Below are 24,428 nucleotides of genomic sequence, written 5' to 3' on the forward strand. Positions count from 1 at the left end.
TGCACCGGATTACCCTTATAAGTATTTTTTTTATAATTTAAATCATATAATAAATTTACTTTGTTGTTTTTTTAAAAAAAAAATCGAGTTGATTAACTAATTTTTAAAAACCGATCAGTCCGTCCATTTTGTACGGATTGTTTGCACAAAGTATGCACTAAACTCACCTTTAAACAAAATTAGTCGGCCATAAATTAGACTCGGTAAGGATACATCAGTCTTATGTAGTAATATAACACAAGGATGATTTTTGAAAACTCTAGCAGAAATTATTATAACAAATTCTCTCTTATGAAAAATAATTTATTTTTTATATCAGATATTAAATTGATAAGAACGATACTATACTTGATCTTAGTCAAAAGGCCAAGAAAATATATCTTGTAACGTCATCGACCCAAAATATTTATAGAAACTTTTTTGTTCATAATGTTATCAATCTAAGATGTGAAACTAAAAAGAATCATGACAATACATATTTTTTATTAAAAAACAACTAGAGAAAATTTCTAATAACTCTTAAAATTATTTTCAGTATATAAAGAAAAAAGGACATTAATATAATTTTATTTTAGGTTTCATCAAAATTAATTAGTAAAGGATTAGATTCTTAATAAAATAGTAAGATAATAATTTTATCGTGAGATTCAATTTAGTAATTTTGGATGAACATGGAAATCTTCATTCGAGTAGGGTCTTGTTTAGCTCCCTAATACATGTTTAGCGGTCAAATGTATTCTCAAATCTCAATTTGTATTTAAGGATCCAGTCTTAATTTGGGTAAATTTTTGAAAATTCTTTTTTAGAAAAATAGAAAAAGAAAAATACAATTATTATTATTGAGAAGTACAAATATGAGTGGAAGAAAATAGATTGCTTAATATGTGATGAATGGACAAATGTGAGGGGAGATCTATCTGGAAGTTTTTCATAAATAGTCCAGTGGGTAATATGTTTTTGAGATCTATTGATATATCTAATTTTTTTGAATGACTGAAAAACTTTTTTAGGTGTTGGATAAAATAGTTAACAAGGTTGAAGAGGAGAATGTTATTCAACTGATAACTAACAATGATGCAAATTGTAAAGTTGCTGTGGAGATGTTGATAGAAAAGAGAAACATAACTTTATGGAGTCGTTGAGGTGTTGTTGGATAGAACAGTTAACGAGGTTGGAGAGGAGAATGTTATGCAAATTGTATTGTTGCTGTGGAGATGTTGAAAGAAAAGAGAAACAGAATATAGATGCTGAGTCGTTGTGTCGTCCAATTGTTAGAGTGAATTTTGGAAGTCTTTGAGGACTTGTCACATCATCGGATAATTATTGATAAAGGAGTACTAAAGTTACATTGATGTTAAGGATGTTCACGGGAGGCAAAGATTTGTGCAGACCAAAAGCTACTCAATCTGCTATTGCATATTTGACTTTGCTATCTCTTATTGATATGAAAGACCCACTTATTGCAATATTTTCATCGGATCAATGCTGATCCAAGCACGAATGCAGAAAATCTGAAAAAGATAGAAGGTCAAGTTATTGATTTTTCAAAAGCTCAGGGATTATTTGGAAGCAAGGCTGCAATCATGATGAGAAATACAAATGATCCAGCTAAGTGGAGGGATTCATATGAAAAGCATTGTCCTGAGCTGCAAAGGTTGACGATTCGCCTATTGAATTTGACTTGTAACTCTTGTGGAAGTAGACAAAGTCAGAATGCATTTTCATTTATTTGTCATTTAATTTCGATAGCACAGGAAATAAACATGTTTAATGTCACTTGTCTGTTTTTTTTTAGATTTACCCGAAGAAAAGAAGCCGCTTGTATACAAAGAAGCCGAATGATTTGTTTCCCCTCATTCAAAATTTTAAATCAAGAACCGACAAGCCAGAACTAAAAGATTTTGGGGCATTAATGCAGACGTCCTCAGATAATGAATTGATAACTGCAAAGGAAGTTGGCGAATTAAGTGGAGCAAAGGAGGATATGGTTTCCCCGGCGACACGCCGGCAGTGAATACGGAAAATCATAAATAATATATTTTGGCCAGAATTTGTTCAGTTTACATTTGGTTCTCATATTGAGATAATATTTCGGGAGTTCTCAGATTTTGGAATTTATTAGCTTTTATCCAATTGGAACACACATTCGTTCCATCATACGATGGCTGATGATGGCTTAGACTATACTATGTTAATATTCCATGATGAAGTCAAATAATTGATAGACGAAATTTTTGCCTTCAATTTTCAATTGTTTTTCTATAAAAACGTAAAATCTCAAAACAAAAAACATTACAAAAATTTTCGAGCGTTTTACCAAATAACTATACATATCACATATTTCTTCTCATTCGCTTTCTTATAATATCCCTTTAAAAAAAACACTCCGAACTATTTTTTCCTCCAAAACAAACTAATCTCCTCTTTCATCTCTATCGAAGAATCCTTCCTCTCCATCGAAGAGTTCGCTATTGGGACGGGCCGATGACTTACTCTCTTGCACATTGAGCTCCGTCTCAAAGTTTGCGATCATCGTGTGAGGTAGGATCGTTGTTGCCGAGGTTGCCACAGTGACTAAGAAGCTCCTTCATAGCATCGGAAAGATTGTATGGATCATTGACATCATCTTTCTCATACTCGCAATTCCCTTTATTATTGAGATTGACTATGAGCAGTGGTTGAATTAGTTGGAGATGTAATAATTGACCCTCCTCGGCAACCCCACCACCTTGACGCCACTCTACATCGCCATCGCACTATTCAAATGTGAAAAGGAATAAGATGGTTATGATCTAATCTCATACTTAGTTAGATGGTAGCACAGTAATTTCTTTTTAAGATAGTTGCATTAAATTTGATGAATTCAAAATGCTTTAGTATTCTTGTCTAATTGAATCTTGAATTTCATGAGGATTATAAAAGATTATCTTATTTTATTTATTTTTTAATCATCTTTTTGAGGATAGAAAAAGTGTTTAAGAATCAAAATAGATGAACTTCTATAAATGATTGATGATCGCTTACCAATTTTCAGTATTACTATGCATTTTGTATTAAAAAAACAGATGCTATTTAGTACTAGGATATATGTGTTATATTTCTTTTCTATTTTACATCTTTTAATAATAAAAGATAGATGTTTAAATTATCAATATATACGTTACACATAGATAAGTCATCATGTCTTTTCAATTGTTATATATTGAAAAAAATATATACAACCAGTTAGGATTGATTGATGAAAAAAAATATTATCTGATATCAATGACGATTTTTAGTTATTGTAACTCATATATTTAACTAGTTTATTTTTTATCTTAATTTGCATCATATTACAGATATTACAGATGAAAATATCTTGATTGGTAATATCTGCTTATTTGAACTAGATTATGTACTAAAAGTGAACTCTTGGATGGAGAACGAAAAAATTAGATTTTTTTGTGGGAAAAAAATAAAATGGTTTGAAATTTCTTTCAGATAAATAGTGAAAAGTAAAAGGGGAGGTATTATGAAATAGAGAATAGAAAGACCTACGTGATTTGGTCGTTTGATAATATGTAAAATTAAAGTACGTTGTTAGATAAAAGCTGAAAAATTTCGTACAAAATATTCCCGTTGTTTTGAGAATTTTGGTTTATTTAAATATCCCCTTGATAAAATGAGTAGAAATGCCATTTGACTTAAAAAAAAGACTTTACTGCTTCCGAGTGACGAGTCACGACTCAGTTCGACACGGGAACATACGGCCGACTCGCGAGCCATCGCGCTGCCGCCTCCTTCCACGTGAAGCCATGGCCAAGGAGTTCCCCGTCCCGCAGGTGGTATTCCCCTCCTCCGACGGAAATCTTAACGTCCGCCCTCGGATCCACCAGTCCGGTCCGGCCTTCAAACCGCCGCGCCCCGACATCCCTGCCCCCTCCAACCCTAACATCCCCTTCGTGTCCTTCGACGTCGGCGCCGCCCAGGCCTCGTCCTCCTTCTCTGCCTCAGTCTTCGCGGCATCTGCTTCTGGCGGCGGATCCATCTCCTCCTCCGGCTCTTTCGAAGACGAGCCGCCGCTCCTCGAGGAGCTCGGCATCAACACCCGCCAAATCTGGCGCAAGACCGTTTCGATCCTGAACCCTATCCGTTTGAAGCCCGATCTCCACGAGGATGCTGATCTCGCCGGCCCGTTCATCTTCCTCATGGCGTTCGGCCTGTTCCAGCTTCTCGCGGGGAAATTCCACTTTGGGATCATCTTGGGGTGGGTAACCGTCGCAGCGGCCTTCCTCTACGTGGTCTTCAATATGCTCGAAGGGAGGAATGGGAACTTGGATCTCTACCGATGTTTGAGCTTGGTTGGATACGGCATGCTGCCGATGGTGATCCTCTCGGCCATGTCTCTCTTTGTGACTCATGATGGCCCTGCGATCTTCGCGATTGCAGCGGTGTTTGTGCTGTGGTCAACGAGGGTTTGTACGGGGCTTCTTGTGGAGCTGGCGTCAGGAGGGGATGGGCACAGGAGTCTCATAGCCTACGCTTGCTGGCTGGTCTACATGCTTTTCTCTCTGCTCATTGTATTCTGATTGTTGGTGAACGGTAAGAATTCACAAATTCATTGTTCTTCTTGTTTCATTTTATTTTTCTATTCTTGTTGTTTATTTATATGTTAGTTTCTAATTGGATTGTAAAAACTTTTAACATTGCTTGTTATGGTTAATTAATTTGATATGATGATTATGAATTTGTATCGTAACGGATGGGTCTGGAACTGGAATGTTAGCACATTATTTACATCTCTAATGCTAGGAGGAGGAATACCTTACTGTCGATATCAAAATGGTCCCCTTTTTTTTTCATAATAGGCAGTTTTTATTGCTCAGTCATGATGGAATGAGAATGAACATTCTGATTGGTTCTTCAGATTGTTCATTTATGACATGAATAGAAGTAAATGAATCAGATACTGTCTCATCTCAAATCATATAATTGGTTCTCTAACTTGGACCATATTAGCTCATTTCACTTGTCCATCTATGGTGTACTAGATGCAAGTTCATAATACTTTGTTACTTGCTGAAAAGCATATTGATCAATAGTGCTCATGATTGGTACTGAGTATTAGGCCTGCAAGAATGAGGGATGTGTAACTAAAGCATTTGGTGTTGTAGTAGGGGTGTTAAAGAGCCAGACACTACACAGACCCATTCAGCCTGATTTTTTTCCATCCCATGCTCAACACCAGCTTCAGACAGGTTGTGCTTGTGCTGAGCACAGCTCAAAAAGCTAGTTTGCCTTGCCCGGACGGGCATGTGAGCACCATGCTTGTGTCAGCCTTGGTTTACGGGCCCGATAATTTAAATTAAAAAATATGAAAAATAACTATAAAATTTTATTAACTAAAAGCTTGATATTAAAATTGGTATTTTTATTTTTAAAGATAATTAAATATAAAAGATGGACGAATTTCTGTTTCACTTTTATGTCATGTTTTTCTGTGGTAGGGATAGTTTTTCTTCATTGGAGATGGAGGAATTTCTTGTATACATCTTTGTGCAACTAATATGAATTGGATACTATAAGACAATCACCTTGATCTCATCATGATTTTCTTAGTTTGGGAGAAAATCCATTCTAGTAATCTAGTTTCTAATAACGCCTCTTTGGAAAAATGCAAATGGAATTTCAGTTGTAAAAGAGAGGTTAGGCTGCTGCATTACGTGGAGAAATGCCTTTTATCTTTCTTATTATCTCCTACTTTGAAATTGTATCTACCAAAATGTTGGCTCAACTATTGGGATGAACATCAAGAATGCATTAAATATTGTAGTGGGCCTAGTGGCATAAAGTTGCTGACTTGAAGTAGTCTGGCTAGCAATTTGTATGCGTCTCATGGCTGTTGGACTATTTCTCTACACTTTTCATCTGTTTTTTAAATCAATTACATTTGAAGGCATGGGAAGGAGAAGGAGAAGAGAGAAATTCAAAGTCTAAATCAGTTCACTAGTAATGCTATGATTTCATCTGTTTTTTAAATCAATTACATTTGAAGGCATGGGAAGTAGAAGGAGAAGAGAGAAATTCAAAGTCTAAATCAGTTCACTAGTAATGCTATGATCGTACACAAAGCCAATTGTGTGACAAAATACTTATACCATCCATAAATACTTGGGACATAAAATTTACTGTTACTGTTGTTTCATTTTTTTACATCTTTTTAAAGGAATGTTATCTAGAAATTACAAAAATTGGTGATTCGTTGATGAGAGAACAACTAATTGCAGATAAAAGCAACTCGTTGTTTTATCTGTAAGGACTCAGTGGATACAGAGAAGGGATATATAAGGTGGTAGTTTTTTCATTAGTCTGTGTGATGGTCGATCATACCTGTTGGCCATCTGTTTGTGGGAGTTTATGCCCCTGTTGTAGCTGATTAGCATCTACTAATTTGCTCACATATCTTTTCCTCTTGTATACTCAGTCGCGCAGCGCTATTGCAGAAACGAAGTGCACAGTGTATGTATATATAGGTTGATCTAGCTTGATATTGTATTCTGTGACTCTCTAACTTTATTTACATTCATGTCTTCGTTACAACTAAATAATTTGATTCATCTTTGTTTACACCAGTGTCATGATTCATAATTTGATCCCTGCAACTTTGTTTAGCAGATTGATCCGATTAGCTCTCTCGATGGTGCCATTTCTTTTGTTCTTGGATGAAGAAGCTGAAGTGACCCAACATCCTTTCTATCTAGTGTTCCTGTAGTCAAGTAAATTTTTCTTTAGATAATTTTAGAAAATTTTGGAGACATGTATTATCCTGATGGTGAATCAATCTTCAGCAGGTAGATGATATCACATAACTTTTAACTCACTTTTGTTTTGTTTTTATTAAAATTTGGAGAAAGCATTGGGCCACTAAGTGGTTACATCTTTGTCTTATATTTTTAACCCCTTACGACTTTATTTCCTTAAAAATGAGTAGATGCTTATGTTATGTTTTGTTTTCTGCATTCATGCGTTCCATGGACCTCTGTATGTGAAGTCAACTTTATTAAATATGGTTCGATTATAAAGTCCAGAGATGAAAGGCACCTCCATAAAGTAGGATATAAAGAAAGATTACTTTTCTATCAAAACATATTTCTCCAAGTGTAGTAGGATATAAAGTTCCCTCGGGGTGGTGTGTGTTATCATATAAGGTCTTAGGGTTAAAATTCGGCGTGTCTGAGTATGCCTCCTCTTATATTTTGTCATTTGTACTAATGGCTAGTAGACATCCGTGATTTACCTCTTCCATGTTGGCCTAGAGACGGGTTGATGGATACGTTGGGACGAGCGAATCACCTTTTATTATATGTATATCATTCTGTTATGTTTAAGCAGTGGTCCATTATTCAAATAGAGAGCATATCAAATATTGCTCGTTTGTTGCTTTTGCTCTTTGGCTTTGCTCATCTTAGATAGGGATAGAAGTAGAGTGGTAATCAGTTTTTTTTTTAATTCTACATGAACTCTTCGAATGATAACCAGGTTTTGAATTCTTTTTTTTTTAAATCTTGACTTGGAGGTTATGAGAATAATTTTGTTTGGGATTAGTAATGATAGATTAAATCCCTATAAACATTGTTGTTATACTGTTTTGAGCCCTACACATTAATAATAATTCTTCTGAATTTAATTCACTTACTATTACTTAGGCCTATAATACTTAGGTGGCGTTTGATTTAGGGATATGAAAATGGAGAATTAGAATGATTCCTTTTTTACGGTATTTGATTAATGGGAATGAGAATGAAATTTTTAAATGAATTTCAAATTTTGGGAATGGATGAAACCTACCTCTCCCCTCATATTTGATATTTTATTCTAAAAGTAGTGTTCTTTCAACTTTCAATCAATTAGATTCGTCCATATATTCACCATGTTGATGGTGGTCTTCAAGGTCATATGTAATTTGGCCGAGATTTGATCGTTTAGGCTGATTTTTTTAGCTCTGTCGTGGCGACAACAAGATGTTACTCAACTGAATAACGGAAATGTTCCTTCACGGATCTAACAAACGTGACATCAATGGTGCTGTTGTCGTTGTCAATGGCGGTGAACCCCACTTTGTCCCCTTTGAATTCGGTGGCGTTGATGAAACCAGAGTAGCTAGGTGCGGTTCCGGTGGCTATTAAGGTTGTGGCATTGGTAATCTTATGAAGCTTCTCAACGCCAAAATAGTAGAGGAGGATGTGAATGGAGAAAATATTTTTAAGAGATGAGAGGGTATTTTAGATAGAGGAGGATGTGGACGGATTGTGGTCTTCGAGTGTATTCTTGGAATTTCAATTTTTTCAAGTCCAGAATATCAAACTAACTAAACACTATATTGAAGTAATGATACCCATTTCTATATCAGTCTACTATCAAACCTATTCTGATTCCTATTTCTACAGCCCAAATCAAACGCCACCTTAAACTCTCTAATAAGTAACTCCCAAAATCCACGGTTAAAAATGATAATCAAGCTGATACTTCATTCAACAACAGGATGATCTGTGCCATTATTTGGTTAAATTTTGTGCAAAATTATTACATGTTCACACCATATGCATTACACCACATTAAACTACATGGTTTCTATAATACACATGCTTTGAATCATGCCCAACTTAATCATGCATGACCAACATTTAGATAACTTAATTTCATGAACGGAAGGTGACAAGTCCTCGTTGCCAAGGCAGGGTAAGCCTAAGGCATTCTATTCATATATCTCCACCCCAAAAGCAGCAAAGCATTGCATCATCCTCAATTCCAGCAACAAGAATATTACTTCATTTTCATGATCAATCATCTCTATCGCTATAAATAATCCCACACTTCACCAACAAGCATCGTGTTTGTCCACATATTAATTGACTTTTAATTCTCTGTTGTTCACAACACTTGATAAAGTATTCTTCATTCAATATGGCATGTGCTTCCGGTGCCGATATCGCCAATCAACGTGGAATGATTACAAGGTGTGCTTCTTCTTCCGGCTCTGGTTCAAGACGGCATCAGTCGAGCCGCTGCAAGTGATCAGGAAGGAGTTAGAGGAGTACGCCAATGATGACGGCGGGGTGATGGGGGTCCACAAGCTGCCTGAGTTCCTGGCAAAGGTGCAAGGGGAGGGCCGTGCTGGAACCTACTAGCACGGCCCTGGAGGCCGCACAGGTCATCATCGACGGCGTCAAGGAAATGAATTCCCCGAAAGGCTTCTCGCTGGATTCCCACCTCTCTCTCTTCTCGGATGACAATACCGCTCATCGTCCGCATGGAGTATGCACATTGCACCCAGTTTGCTCCTCATCTTCTTCTCCAAACTTAGAAAAACTTCATCAAAAACTTAAACTTTATTTGCTACAGGTTTACAAAGATAGGACTGCTCCAATAGCTCACTACATCTTCACAGGCCACAACTCCTATATAACCGGCAACCAACTCTGTAGCATTTGCAGTGATGAACCGATCATACAGCCATTGCAAAATGGAGTCAGAGTCATTTAGCTTGATCTATGGCCAAATAGAACACGTAATGGTATTGATGTGGTTCATGTAGGGTGCATATTACTTGATTCACTACTCTCAGTATAAATAAACATATAGGATTGTTGTTGATTCCGTCTGAAATTTGAGTCGGATGAAGTCTTGGTGAGTTGGTGCGGATGCTGACAGGGGGGGCGATTGATGTACCTTTCTCGTATATTCTTCTGAAAAGGGGCTCCCATGTGATGCTGACGGGCGATGATACTTAAGCCGACCGTACCTGAGCTCTGCGCACACTAAGGCGAGCACACGGGCATTAGAGACCAGAAATCAGGAAAAAAGTCTCCGGAGCATGTCCTCCAGCGCTCAAGTCAGATATTTTTTCCCTAGAAGAATAGTGTACGAAGAAGAAAGAAAGTAGAAGACAATTGCGAATGTGAGAGAGAGCGTACTTGCGAAAGGGAGATGACCTCCTCTTTTTAAATAATAGTGTGTACCTTCTAGAGCCTGACTGATGTCAGAGAATGTCGGGTGTCAGGACTTGTCGGGAGATGGAGGACACATGACATCCTTCCGTAGACTGAAGCAAAGTTCCATTTGCAAGTGACTGCAGACCACTAAAATATTCCCTAACACTTAGCAATTATTCTCTGACAAGCGGTTACGATTCCCTGATCTTATTGTCCTGTAGTGTCTCTTGTCCTGACCGGGTATGAATAGAGCAGCTCGAGATGATCAGTCGGGAATACCATCTGGCCAAAACTGTAGGGGTCGGGAGCTATGGAGAGATCATCCAAGAGTCGACCGGGAGTTGACTGCCCAGGAGTTAGCTTGCTAAGTGCACCCGGTTCCGGTATAATTATGTCGCGAAAGTCCGACCAGTCAGATCCCGGCCAAGTATTCCCCCGACTACCTACCCAGGTGTCCCTAACCTGGGGCTCCGATCTATGAGAACCCGACTGGGAATCAGGTTACTAATGTCGCTCCTCGGTCTTGCTTCTTTCTTTCATGCCTGTTGATTATCATATCCCTCATTGACTTCTGACTGCCACGTCCCCCTGACTTCTGACTATCACGTCCCCTATCGGACCCTACCATCACGCACCGTATCACAAGCCTCCCCCCAAGTCTAGTCGAAGAAGGCTCAAGTCCGACTAACTAAACTCAAGTTCCAGTTTACTTGCTCCACCATTCAGTTCTTAAATGCTGCCTCTTTTCCCCATTCCTCGGATATGCAACCTAATTAATTACCCAATCATCCTTGTGATAAAAGCCCCATAAACGCCTTAAATCCGCCTCTTCCCGCCTTCCTCTTTAAAAGGGCTGAGTCCCCCTGTATCATTGTAGTTTTCTTGTTGACTTCTTTTGACCATCGAATCCACCCCTAATTCTGATGAGGTGCCCTCTTTATGCCAACAACTAGCCCACATGACTTAGCTACTCGTCTACAAGGATACAACTTTAGTTGAGATGACGCAAAATAGAGATCTTCAGTCTTCTCTCCGCCAAGATATTGAGGAACTCTGGTTAGCCGCCAAGTCTTGGACCCGAGCTGAAGTAGCGTTGAAGCAGAAAGCTTATGTGGATCTGGAAAGCCATGCTCAACTCCTGATCTATCAAAAAGAGAAACATGCTGCTTCCATAGCCCTTCTTCAAAAAGAGAACTGGCTCAAAGGTGAAATTATTGCCTAGTAGCGTAGCATTGTTCAACTTACAAAGGCTGAGCTGGTTTAGGAGCGATCCAACTCGGGGCAAGCAGATCACGCAGAATACCTTTGCTCGAGATGTCGACCAACTACTGACCCTGTCGCGGACTCCTGATTACTTAGATATCCTTAGTTGTGAAATGAGATTTTGAGACGTGTTCCCTATACTTCATTAAATAAATGAAAATTTGGTTGGGCTTTGGTCTCTGTTTCTTTTCCCCTTTTTTCTGCATTTCTTTTGTTGGCTGATAACTTGCCCGGGACTTAAGAGTGCAAAAGGCTGACCTGTGAGTTATGAAGCGTGGTAGTGTGATGCGGGGGCGAGAGTTTGAAGCCCTGCCTGCGGGATTATTGGTCGTGAGATCAGGCTTCCTTATAACTTGCGCAGGGGCAAGGATCGGGAGGCATGAGAGCATACTCACTTATAACTTGCACTGGGGCGAGAGTCTGGAATCCCGATCAGGAGGTCATTGGTCATGAGAGCAAGCACACTTATAACTCGCGCTAGGGTGAGAGTCTGGAATCCCAACTGGGAGGTCATTGGTCATGAGAGCAAGCTCACTTATAACTCGGGCAAGGGCGAGAGTCTGGAGGTGTGAGAGTATACTCATTTATAACTCGCGCTGGGGCGAGAGTCTGAAGGCATGAGAGCCTGCTCACTTATAACTCGCACTGGGGCGAGAGTCTGGAATCCTGACCAGGAAAGGATCCGGATTCCTGACCAAGAGTGGATCTGGTGGTCTGACCAGGAAGAGATCTGGAGACCTGACCAAGAGTGGATCTGGATGTCTGACCAGGAGGAGATCTGGGAACCTGACCAGGAGTGGATCTGGAGGTCTGACCAAGAGGAGATCTGGGGACTTGACCATGAGTGGATCTGGAGATTTGACCAAGAAGAGATCTGGAGACCTGACTAGGAAGAGATCTGGAGACATGATCAAGAGTGGATTTGGAAGTCTGATCAGGAAGAGATTTGGAGACCTGACCAGGAAAAGATATGGAGACCTGACCAGGAGTGGATCTGGAGGTCTGACCAGGAGGAAATATGGGGACCTGACCAGCCAATGATCCAGACGAACAACCTCTGTGACTTGAAGGGATCACACTTGAGGACTTAGCTTAATGCACCTACAATCACGAGGTGTAATACATAAGGCTTTAGTCAAATTTAAATCTTACCCTGATCTCGAGGAGGCATGAAGGTGCCGAATTTGAAGCGCCCCTTATCACCGCCTTTTTCTTTGTTTCCCGAGGCAGCCGCATGGAATTTTGAGTCTCCGAGGCCTAGTCTTCACAAGGTAAGGCACTCCTGTTCGCATGCCCCCTTCCATGATTTTCCTGTCATTTCCATCATAAATTCCCTTTCCTCGAGAGATGACACGTGCCCCACTAACTTAATTCGCCATAATGTGTAACGCATGCAAGCATTCGATCACTCTTAAATGAAGGATCACCATTACTCTTATAGTCCGGACCTTCCCACGAGTATTCGATCACTCTTGATATATTTTGGACCTCCCTGCGAGCATCCAATCACTCTGACCCTGCTCTGGGTCTCCCCGCAAGCATCTGGTCACCCTGACCTGCTCTGGAACTCCCCGCGAGCATCCAGTCACCTTTGACCTGCTCTGAACTTTTCCCGCAAGCATCTGGTCTCCCTGACCTACTCCGGGCTCCTCATAAGCATCCGTGTTCAGTCACTGTTGACCTGCTTCAGGGTTCCCCGCAAGCATCCAGTCACCATGACTTACTCCCGACTTCCCCACGAGCATCCAGTCATCCTGACCCGCTCCGGGCCTCCCCACGAGTATCCTATCACCCTGACTCACTCCAGATCTTCTTGTGAACATTCGGTCACCTTGACCCGATCCAAGCTTCCCCACGAGCATCCGGCCAACCTGACCCGCTCCGGGCCTCTCTACAACTTCGTTCAAGGCTGGCCCGCATAGCATTTGATCTGGACAATGGCTCTGATACCATTGTTGTGCCCAAATGATGTTCGCATATATCCATAATGATATGATATTGTTCACTTTTAGCCTAGACCCTCATGATTTTGCTCTTGGACTCTACCCAAAAGACATTATGTCAATGGAGACATCTTACATCCTTTTAAACCCATGATCTTTTCCAAATATTTTTAATGCGGGACATTAATTGAATCCCAACATTGTGCCTCCGGACCTTCTTATAAGCATCCAATTACTCTGACCCACTCCGGGCCTCCATGCGAGCATCCAATTACTCTGACCCATTCCGAGCCTCCCCCGGGAGCATCCAATCACCCTGGTCTACTCAAGGCCTCCCCATGAGTATCAATGTTCGATCACTCTTGACTTATTTCAGGTCTCCATACGAGTATCTAGTCACTCTGCCCTTGCTCCAGGCCTTTCCCGCGATCATTTGATCACCCTGACCTACTCCAGGTCTCCCCGTGGGCATCCGGTCTCCCTGACTTGCTCCGGACCTCCTCGCAAGCATTTGGTCATCCTGATATGCTTTAGACCATCCCCGCGAGTATCCAATCAACCTGACCTACTCCGGACCTACCTCAACTTAGTTCAAGGTCACCCCACATGACATCTGGTCTGAACCATGGCTCTAATACCATTTGTTGAGATCGAAGGATGTTCGCATATCTCCATAATGACATGATATTATCCCCTTTGGGTCTATACCCTCATGACTTTACTCTTGAGCTCTATCCAAAAGACCTTATGCCAATGAAGATATCTTTCATCTTTTTAAACTCATGATTTTTACCAAATCTTTTCAATATGGGACTTTGATTGATTTCCCAACATCTTGGATCACAACATCAAGTCAGGACCACTTTGAGATGTTGCTTGATTCTCTCCCATGGGCTTAATTGAGTTAATAAGTGGTTATTGGTTTGTTAGATGAGATCTAGGGGGTCAAACCTTAAGGCTAGTGTGGTGTAAATTCCTGAAATCCGTATTTCACCCCTTTATTTGTCACTTAGTTATTATGATTTACCTCTTTAGTATTGGTTCTGAGATGAACTGACGATTTGCCACTTGATCTTGCATCCTGATAGCAGTAGCTAACTTCTTCCTTGCCATTTTGGCACAGGGGATTAATGGGAGAATATTTTGAATCCAGAAAGTCCAACTTATTTAATACCTTACGCAATCTTACTTTAAACACCTACAAATTTTGATTGCAACTTCCAATTTTGGCTTATGTGTAAGCCGGTGTCTCCCTTCCGAGTCGAGAGAAAACTCCGACGATCATCAGAGACGAAGGCTCACCAACAACAAGAAAGTCACCACTATGAAACGAAGAACCGGAGACAAATATACACCATCCTTCCAAGAATTGTCAGTATTGGTGCACACCAGCGCCCACACCTAGAGAGACACTGTTGTAGCACAAAGAAAATGAAGATCCAAAGACTAGAGAAACATGAAAACCACCAAAATGGAGAGAAACAAGGAAACTATGAGATATCGCCAGAAGAAAACCCAGTTGCTCTCTTTGAGACATAAGAGCATGTCTTGCCTCTTCTTCAATGTGCTTCCTAAGTAGATCTTGTCTCACGAATTTCACCTCTGAGATCCATTCGTGTAGTTCCAGAAATTTCTCTTAGAACTCCTTTGTTGACTCGTAGGCTTCGATCCGGTTGATTTCTTATGACGATAAGAAGCTTAGCAAATAGAACTCTGCGTTGCCGTTTGCCACGAAGTCGGTCTGCTCCTTCATCTATTAGTATTCTTCTTTACCCTCATGTGCTACAAAACTAAATTTCATTATTAAAAGTAAATCAAAATCTGTTTAAAGAATACCTCCATCCTTTTTTTTTCAGCTCACGAATTCCCCCTCGAACTTTGGTGGGTAGATGCTTGGTCCGACCATCTCGTGTGCTTCATCGGCGGTTAGTCCTCTTGAAGCTGTTGGGCTCTGATATCACTTGTTGATTCCTTTGGCGATCGAATAGAGGGGGGTGAATAACTTGCACAATAAAAATTAAAAAACATTTCTCAAACTTTTACAGCTTTAATAAATCTAACACTTGCATAAAAAAATAAGAGACTAATTAAAGAAAGGAAGAGGCTACGATTTTTACTTGGTTACAATCGGAAAGGTTGTTAATCCAAGATTCTGAAGTACTAATCAAATTCTCCTTCAGGCGTAGGCAGAGAAGCCTCTTACATCAGTTGAAGCACTCAATTATAAAGCTAAATCGAAAAAGAAATGATTACAAGTGTTCTGTTTTAGCTTCTGGGACCAGGGTTGTGTTTATAGCCCTAATCGGAGCGTCTGGAAGGGTTCCAAGCTCTTAGGGGGATAAACTTTTATCCCCGTCGCAACGGAATGTCGTTGCGTTTCAGATAAAATCCTGCTCTGAGCGCCCTGAAGGGTTCCGAGCGCCCGGACCAGGTTCGGGCGCCTAGATTCGGAATGTCAACATTCTGTTGACTTTTTATCTCAGCCTTCCACTCTGGTTTCGCTCGTATTGGTCCGAGTCTTCTACTCCGACTTTGCTCGCTTGTGTAATTTCGACCATCCCGAATAGGAGTCACCCGAATCCATTTTTCGGCCTTCGAGCAAACTTCTGCTCTGGTTTCTCGTCCATCGTCGCGTGCCTCCTTCCCGTCTGCCCACATACTCTTCCGCAGTACCTCGTACCTCGGATACACCGAGTCCGTCGACTTTCTCCCATGTCATCCTTCTTACTAGCTGCATCTTTCGTTCGATTTTCTGTGCTCCTAATTTTTTACACACTTAGGAAATTAAGATAGATTGAAATTTTTAGTTTTTTTTTAAAATTTTTTTTATCATTATCTATCCATTTTACTGATTTCTATAATAAAAATCATAACTTATTAGAAATTTTGATTATTAATTTTCCATCTTATTTTTTCTCAAATAAAATTTGTGATCGAAATAAAATTCGATTAAAGATCGATTGCAATTTTTAGTTAAAAATTAATGACAGAGCAAGATATTCGGTTGCTATTTTTTCTTTTTATTTATTTATTTTATTATTAGCTATTAAAATCCGTCATTGTTGTTTGACCGATTTTAAAATACGTCATATAAAAATGAAAAATTTTAGGGATGTAATATCTTTGCTCCACTAATTTACAATAAAAAATTTAATTCGTTAATGATAAAACTTTATTTTGAATATTAATTATGTCACAAATTAGAGTGAAATGAAAAATTAATGCCTGAAACTTCTAATCTATCTTTATTTTGGGATCGATTTAAATTGGAGTATGGTAAAAAAAATTAAAATGGGAGCTTGGAAATTCTTCTGTAGAAAACAACGAAAAATAAAATTGATATGCAGAGTACAAATACAGCGGAAGAAAGAAAACATAATGGTCAATAGCATGTGATGAATGAACAAATAAAAAATAAAGGATTTTTCACAAATTAATAAGATAGCAAAGCCAGTCCCTAATTTTTAAATATTTTTTACCATTAGCGATTGATTTTATTGTTAATGTGACAATACCACATACTTCAAATATTACCGGAGGGAACAATATTATATTCAAAGAATAATACTAATTTAGTACAACATTAAAAATTAACACCACTATGCAATATTTAAAAAATAATATTATTGTAATGTTGATTTTTAAAATATAGTATTACAGTAATATTGATTTTAAGATTTATATAGTAGCACAGTAGTATTGTTATTTGAAATTTAGTATTAAATTGTTTTTTTCTTAATGTAGTACCGTAATAACTAACGAGAGGGATAAAATAAAAAATAAATACGTCATTTGAATAATCTCAAATTAGGTATGCATTTTTATATTCTGCTTAACTTTATTTGATTTTTTTAGATATATATTTTTCAAAAAAATTAATTATCAATAAAATTTTCTAGCAGGTTTGAATGCGAACTTTCCTGAAAAATTCCCTCTTCATAAAAAATTTAAAACTATAAAAAATCTCTAAAGGTGAAAAAATAAATAAATTAAGATCTATATCAACTTCTCTAAATCTAAAATATGAAAATGTTAGTAAAATAAAGTAAATATTTTTCATAAAAATATTAGACACAAAAACCTACAACTCGTCTTTTCGTTTCATACAAAATAAAATGCTTCCGTAATCATTTCATTGTTTCTGGTACGATACCGTTCACTCAGCTGGATCGCGAGCTGGGACGCCAGTTTGGATAGGATCGCGCCGAGTCGCGATCCGAATCGTTGGATCGGCTCGATTCTTAGACCGACTCGAAGGTAAGCAGCGAAGGTTCGTGGACGAGAGAGAGACGAAGCGTTGCGGTGCTGTATTTATAGTCAACGACCGGGAGAAGGCCAACAGCACAAACAAAGAAATCCCCAAACAGTCACTTTTCTCCTGATTCTCCCCTAACTGACTCCTCAGCCGTCCGAGCTACTTCTCACTGCTATCGCTCTGTCCTTTTGGCGGTCGACGGTTACTGGACGTCGATTCGTACTCCACGAAGGTAAGCCTTCCTTCTCTAAACCCTTTGAAAAATTTCGAATCCGTCCAAGTTTCGTCTCCTCTTCTACAACATTCGATCATAGTTGTTTCAGTTTCAGTTTTACATGCTCAGTACATTTTCTATTATTTCTCAAAATACGTGTTCCTGTCATATTCTTTAAATCGTGTTTGCGCATCTAAAATGTAAGTCAAGTTCAGCCGCTCACAATTAGGACGACTAAAGTTTGACTTCGAGTTTAATAGATTAGCATAGCATTAAGTACTTCTAACCAAGTATATGTCTCATCTCCTGCTTGTTAGTGGATTGGACTGGTGGCGTCTAGTTTCTTGATCTTGTTGTGAACTCGTGATGGATCATCTTGGAAGATGTTAATTTTTTTGTTATATCCTGAGTTTCATAATGATTTAGTTTATTGTTCAATGGTTGCTTAAGAGTTTTTCTTCTTCTAGGATCCGAAATCCACAGATGGTAGAGTTCTAACATGCAAAATAGAAAAAATGCATCAAACAGATCAGATATTGCTTGGAAGTATGGAATGGAAGTTGATAATAATCCAAGAAAAATCATATGTAGCTTCTGCAACAAAATAATATCCTGTGGTGTTTATCGCTTCAAACAACACCTAGCTTGTACTAGGAAAGATGTGGAAGCATGCAAGAGTGTACCCGTTGAAGTCAAGATGGAAATGGCTGAAGTTTTAACCCAGCTAAAGAAATCTTCAAAAAGGATAATGAGGAATGAGGAAGAGGAGGGAATGATAGAAAGTGATCCACATAAGAAGGGAAAGATGGTCAAAGAATCGATCTCGAATAAAACAATTGGTAACACTCTGAATTCTAAAAAGAAATTAAGGGATGAAGCTTGTCAACAAATTGTTAGATTTTTTCGCACAAGTGGCATTCCCTTTAGTTGTGCAAAAAATCCAGAATTTGCAAAAATGTTTGAATTTGTTGGAAAATGTGGTTCAGAATTTATACCTCCTTCCTACCATGAGCTTGAAAATTCTTCTCTAGAAAAAGAAATGAAAAATACAATTGATATACTCGAGGAGTACAGATATGAGTGGAAGAAGACAGGTTGCTCAATAATATGTGATGAATGGACAGATATGAAGGGAAAGTTTTACTGTAATTTTTTGGTGAATAATCCAGCGGGTACTATTTTTATGAAATCTATTGATACATCTGGCTTTTCAGAAACAACTGAAAATATTTTTGAGGTATTGGAGGAAATACTTGAAAAGGTTGGAGAAGAGAATGTTGTTCAAGTGATGACTAACAATACTGGAAATTATAAGGTTGCTGCGAAGATGTTGATAGAAAAGAGAAAAAAAATAGTTTGGAGCCCTTGTGTCATCCGACTGTTAGATGAAATTTTAGAAGATTTTGAGAAAAACTTGTCACATCATGGGATAACTATTGCTAAAGGTAAAAAGATTACTACATTCATTTATTCAAGAATCGAAATTATTTCGACGTTAAGGAATTTCACTAAAGGCAAGGATTTCATTGGACCAACTACTACTCCATCTGCTACTGCATATTTGACTTTGTTATATCTTTTTGATATTAAAGATGCACTTATTACAATGTGTTCAATGCGGATGTTGAAGTCCGAAGAAGTACAACAAATAGTTCAGGATCATGGATTTTGGAATGACATAGTTGATTGTTTGAACTTTGCTCTTCCTATCATTGAAGTAATTTTGAAGATAGATTCTGATGAGAAACCAACCATGGGATTCATATATGAAGAGACAAAATGTGCAAAAAATAGAATTCTATCATTGAATAATACGAAAGGGTACACTCTCTTGTCTTGAATCTATAATTACCTTTTTATTTATTCCATTTAATTGTTTTTGACTACTTACATTTTGTGTTGTTGCCTTTTATTTTATACAGGTTTGAGACCATTTGTAAAATAATTAAAGAGAGATGGAATCCACTACTTCACCCACTATATTCAGCAAGTTATTTTTTGAACCCTCAATTGTACCGTCCTGATCGCACTTTCGAGAATCCAAATGATCATATTGATTGGTTAATAACTATGTTAACCAATGATGATTCGACGAAAGAAAATCAGGCAAAGATAACAAGTCAACTTAATTATTTTCAACTAGGTTCAGGATTTTTACAAAGTGAGGCTGCAATGATGGTGAGACATACAAAAGATCCAGCTAAGTGGTGGGATTCATATGGAAAGCATTGTCCTGAGCTGCAAAGGATGGCGATTCGCCTATTAAATTTGACTTGTAGCTCTTGTGGAAGTGGACAAACTTGGAATGCATATGAGCAAGTTATTATTTATTTTGTTATTTAATATTTATAGCACAGGAAATGAATATATTTAATGCCACTTATCTGTCTGTTTTTTTAGGTTTACCTAAAGAAAAGCAGCAGCTTGTATCAAAAGAAGCTGAATGATTTGTTTCTTGTCATTCAAAATTTTAAATCAAAAACCCAACAAGCTCGAACAAAAACATTTGAGGGCATTAATCCTGAAGTGTTGTCCTATGAAGATGAAGATGAAGATGAAGATGAAGAATTGATAACTGAAAAGGAAGTTGGCGAAGTAAGTGGAGCAAAGAAGGATATGCTTGTCAATGTTGATGTAGATGAAGATGTTAGTGAAGGTAAGGAATTCGTACTATCAATCAGAATAAGATATCCTTATAAAGTAGGAAAGACCTTTTAATACAGATTGTCAATCAATGAAATTAAATTCTATTCAATTATCTTTTTATCTGTTTCTTCATCTTAGAAAATATGGTTTTAACTTAGAACTACAACATGCTGGTAGTGGATATGGAGAGTCATAAATAATATGTTATGGCCAGAATTTATTCAGTTTACATTTGTTTCCCATCTTGCTACAATATTTAGGGAGTTCTCAGATTTTTGAATTTATTGGCTTTCATCCAATGGTAACACACTACTTACACAATTGACACTGAATTCTCTATTATCCTAACCTTTTTTCCTTACGAGTTATCCTGAGCACTAAGGATTGATTTTGTTTTCTTTTCTTTCCTTTTCTCCAGGAGTTTCCTTTCCTGGAAATTATAGTGGAAATGAAGTCGATACATGTTTGTCTGATCCTCAAAGTCAAGGTTCAGCATCAGGTATATTTGTGCAGTTTAAAAGGACTAGTTTTGTATCTCTCTACTTATGGCTCCACCACAACAGGAAAGCAATGGAATTGGGTCATCAAGCCAATCCATATAAAACAACACACTGCTTAGACAATGGACACTGAATTCTCTATTTTAGGACCTTTCTCCTTGCGAGTTATCCCGAGCATTAAGGATTGATTTTGTTTTCTTTCCTTTCCTTTCCTCCAGGAGTTCCCTTACCTGGAAATCATAGTGGAAATGAAGTGGATACATGTTTGTCTAATCCTCAAAGTCAAGGCTCACCATCTGGTATATGTGTGCAGTTTGAAAGGACTAGTTTTGTCTCTCTCTACTTATGGCTCCACCACAACAGGAAAGCAATGGAATTGGGTCATCAAGCCAATCCATATAAAACAACACACTGCTTAGACAATGGACACTGAATTCTCTATTTTAGGACCTTTTCTCCTTGCGAGTTATCCCGAGCATTAAGGATTGATTTTGTTTTCTTTCCTTTCCTTTCCTCCAGGAGTTCCCTTACCTGGAAATCATAGTGGAAATGAAGTGGATACATGTTTGTCTAATCCTCAAAGTCAAGGCTCACCATCTGGTATATGTGTGCAGTTTGAAAGGACTAGTTTTGTCTCTCTCTACTTATGGCTCCACCACAACAGGAAAGCAATGGAATTGGGTCATCAAGCCAATTCATATAAAACAACACACTGCTTAGACAATGGACACTGAATTCTCTATTTTAGGACCTTTTCTCCGTGCAAGTTATCCCGAGCACTAAGGATTGATTTTGTTTTCTTTCCTTTCCTTTCCTCCAGGAGTTCCCTTACCTGGAAATCATAGTGGAAATGAAGTGGATACATGTTTGTATAAACCTCAACCTCAAAGTGCAACATCAGGTACGTTTGTGCATTTTAAAAGGACTAGTATTGTACCTATGGCTCCAGCACAGAAGGAAAGCAATGTGATTGGATCAAGCCAATCCATACAAAACAATTTTCATTCCTTTCCTCCAGGAACTGACTTATACAATAGTAGTTACACTAATAATAAAATTGCTAAACTTTTATATTTGACTAATCCTCAAAATTCTGCAGCTGGTTCACATTTATATTCGGAAGATTGGATCCTTAGCATCATGAATGAAACTTCTGAAATGACAGCGACTATGCGTGCGTTTCTACTTTCACACCCAGCGTGTAGAGTGACGGCGTGTTAATATTCCATGATAAGTAACTAATTGATGGCCATTTTTTTTAATGCATGTTGTCAATCAATGAAGTTAAATACTTCATCTTAGAAAATATGGTTTTAGCTTGGAACTACAAAATACTGGTACTGGATATGGAAAGTCATAAATAATATGTTATGGCCAGATATTGTTCAGTTTACATTGGTTTCCCATCTTGCTATAATATTTCGGGAGTTTTAGATTTTGGAATTTATTGGCTTTCATCCAATGGTAACACACTGCTTAGACAATTGATGCTGAATTCTCTATTATAGGACCTTTTCTCCTTGCGAGTTATCCTGAGCACTAAGAATTGATTTTGTTTTCTTTCCTTTCCTCCAGGAGTTCCCTTACCTGGAAATCATGGTGGAAATGAAGATGATACAAGTTGGTATATTCCTCAACCTAAGAGTGTAGCATCAGGTACGTCTGAGCAGTTTAAAAGGACTAGTATGTCAGCTTTCAACCAATGGCCAATCTATAAAGGACAGTTTGATGTATGAAACTCCTATCAATACGAAGTCCAAGTAAGGATCGGATCATATTGAATTTATTATACATTGTCTTATCTGTAGTACAAGAAGTTATTTCCATGACTCAATCTGGTGATTTCAAAATCATGTAATAGCAAATTTACTATTGCATCAAAACTCCCCTTCATCATTAAGCCACTCCATATAAAAATAAAAATTCTCATAACCTTCCTCTTGGAATTGATTTATACAGTAGTTTCAGTAATAATGAGGTTGCTAGATATTTATATTTGATTAATCCTCAAAATTCTGCAGCTGGTTCACATTTATATCTGGATCCTTGGTACCATGACGGAAGCTTCTGTCAATCACGGTGCAGATGTGTGTTTCTACTTCTACATTCAACTTCCTTCAGCTTCCTTTGGGGAAAAAAAATAGAAAAAGAAAAACCGTTGATTGGCTTAGCCTCTGTTTGTTGATTGTCTGAACTTTGATCTTCGTATCATGGAGATACTTCTGAAGATATATTCCGCTTCAGAAAAAAAAATGGAAGGTCATTTGTGATGAATTTTATGATAAATTTTATTAAAAATTTGAGATGAATTTTGTGAGTAAAAGTTTTTCATTGCGAATAAGTCGTCGTCAAATTCTACGATGCATTAATATAAATTCGTCGTAAATTTTGTAACAAATTATTTTTCATCATAAAATTTGTTATAGTTTTACGACGAAAACAAACATTTGTCACACAATTCACATCGAAATTTGTCTCAAACGTAAATTTATGACGAAAAATACATTTTTGTTGCTAATTTATGATGAATTGAATTTCATCGTAAATCTACGACGAAATAGATTCGTAGCAAATTTGTATCGAAAATGATTTTCATTATAAATTTATGATGAAAATTATTTTCATTGTAAATCTATGACGAAAATGACTTTCGACACAGATATGTCACGATAAAAATCAATTTTCATCATAGATTTACGACACAATGTTAAATTTATGATAATTCTGTAATGAAAATTTTTTATCACTAAATTTATTATAAAACTCAATTTTTTTCCAAAAACCTTTCATTTATACATTCTTTCATGTATACAAATAATAATACAAACAAACTTGTTTATTTCAAATCTACAGATACACTGTTCCAATTCATACATTACAATATATAGACATACAACATAATAATTTTCTCAAGTCATCATATGCATACCACACAAAAATTCAATTTTAACAAAGATATGAAACAACCAAAACAAACTTAAATAATCTCAAATTCATACAAATTTCAATCTAACATTTCCAGTTCAACAAGTCATCATATCCAAAATATCCCATAACAAATCATCTCAAAATGAGGGAAAGATAAACCAAAAAAAAAAAAAAAGATCATCGTCATATTTTTTTTCTCGACATACACTTCTTTTCCTTCCATACTTCGTCTTCTTCTTTTCCTGCATCCGAAAATAAACAAACAAAAGTATCATTCTTAACCAGAAAGAAAATTATATAAACAAACACAAAATTAAATATGTAATGGCTTACTTCTTATATGAATTTCCAATTTCCACCAACTTCCTTGGCCTCACCAACCTTGTTTGAAACAAATTAATAGTACTAATAAGAATACAAAAATAAAGGGTTCACATCATCATCATCATTATTTTCATCGTGACCATCATCACTAGAATAAGGAGGAATTTGACTTGGAGCAAAACCTAACTGAAGATGTTGCATTATGAACTTCTGTTGATGTAAGTACCTCGAAAAGTTTTGATGTGATCAACCGGGTTAAGTTATATCCTGTTGTATTTAATCCTTGTGTCTAAGTGTGTAGAAATTTAGGAACATAGGAAGTCAAGCAAAAGACGCAGCTAACGAGAAGGATGACATGAGAAGCGAGTCGACAGGCTCAATACA

The 24,428-nt window shown here is 37.6% G+C and overlaps 3 protein-coding genes and 1 pseudogene across 14 annotated transcripts; 3 read left to right on the plus strand and 1 right to left on the minus strand.

Annotated features, from left to right (window-relative positions):
- Positions 1 to 204: 204 nt before the first annotated feature.
- LOC122018176 lies at positions 205 to 378 on the minus strand (annotated as a pseudogene).
- A 3,301-nt stretch (positions 379 to 3,679) lies between these two features.
- On the plus strand, positions 3,680 to 6,840 carry LOC122017723 (protein YIPF5 homolog). Of its 2 annotated transcripts, none has more exons than XM_042575401.1 (2): positions 3,680 to 4,581; positions 6,652 to 6,840. In XM_042575401.1, the coding sequence occupies exon 1, from the start codon at positions 3,795 to 3,797 to the stop codon at positions 4,566 to 4,568; it is 774 nt and encodes a 257-aa protein (XP_042431335.1). In that variant the 5' UTR covers positions 3,680 to 3,794; the 3' UTR covers positions 4,569 to 4,581; positions 6,652 to 6,840. The 2 variants fall into 2 exon arrangements, with proteins under 2 accessions (XP_042431335.1, XP_042431334.1); XM_042575400.1 differs by having other exon boundaries at positions 6,655 to 6,840.
- Positions 6,841 to 8,948: 2,108 nt separating this feature from the next.
- On the plus strand, positions 8,949 to 9,522 carry LOC122013923 (phosphoinositide phospholipase C 2-like). The gene is made up of 2 exons (XM_042570137.1): positions 8,949 to 9,134; positions 9,382 to 9,522. The coding sequence occupies exons 1-2, from the start codon at positions 8,949 to 8,951 to the stop codon at positions 9,520 to 9,522; spliced, it is 327 nt and encodes a 108-aa protein (XP_042426071.1).
- Positions 9,523 to 17,450: 7,928 nt separating this feature from the next.
- Positions 17,451 to 23,115, plus strand: LOC122015007. Of its 11 annotated transcripts, none has more exons than XM_042571605.1 (11): positions 17,457 to 17,664; positions 18,114 to 19,467; positions 19,569 to 19,965; positions 20,047 to 20,302; positions 20,711 to 20,791; positions 21,011 to 21,091; positions 21,312 to 21,392; positions 21,613 to 21,693; positions 21,892 to 21,966; positions 22,368 to 22,448; positions 22,814 to 23,115. In XM_042571605.1, the coding sequence occupies exons 2-11, from the start codon at positions 18,146 to 18,148 to the stop codon at positions 22,975 to 22,977; spliced, it is 2,619 nt and encodes an 872-aa protein (XP_042427539.1). In that variant the 5' UTR covers positions 17,457 to 17,664; positions 18,114 to 18,145; the 3' UTR covers positions 22,978 to 23,115. The 11 variants fall into 11 exon arrangements, 7 of the variants coding, with proteins under 7 accessions (XP_042427546.1, XP_042427539.1, XP_042427540.1 ...); XM_042571608.1 differs by having other exon boundaries at positions 17,459 to 17,664; positions 22,368 to 22,552; positions 22,814 to 22,923; XR_006120805.1 differs by having other exon boundaries at positions 17,460 to 17,664; positions 21,892 to 22,026; positions 22,814 to 22,923.
- The last annotated feature ends 1,313 nt before the right edge of the window (positions 23,116 to 24,428 follow it).

The sequence above is a fragment of the Zingiber officinale genome, chromosome 8B, assembly GCF_018446385.1.
Source record: "Zingiber officinale cultivar Zhangliang chromosome 8B, Zo_v1.1, whole genome shotgun sequence".
In the NCBI taxonomy this organism is placed as follows: domain Eukaryota; kingdom Viridiplantae; phylum Streptophyta; class Magnoliopsida; order Zingiberales; family Zingiberaceae; genus Zingiber; species Zingiber officinale.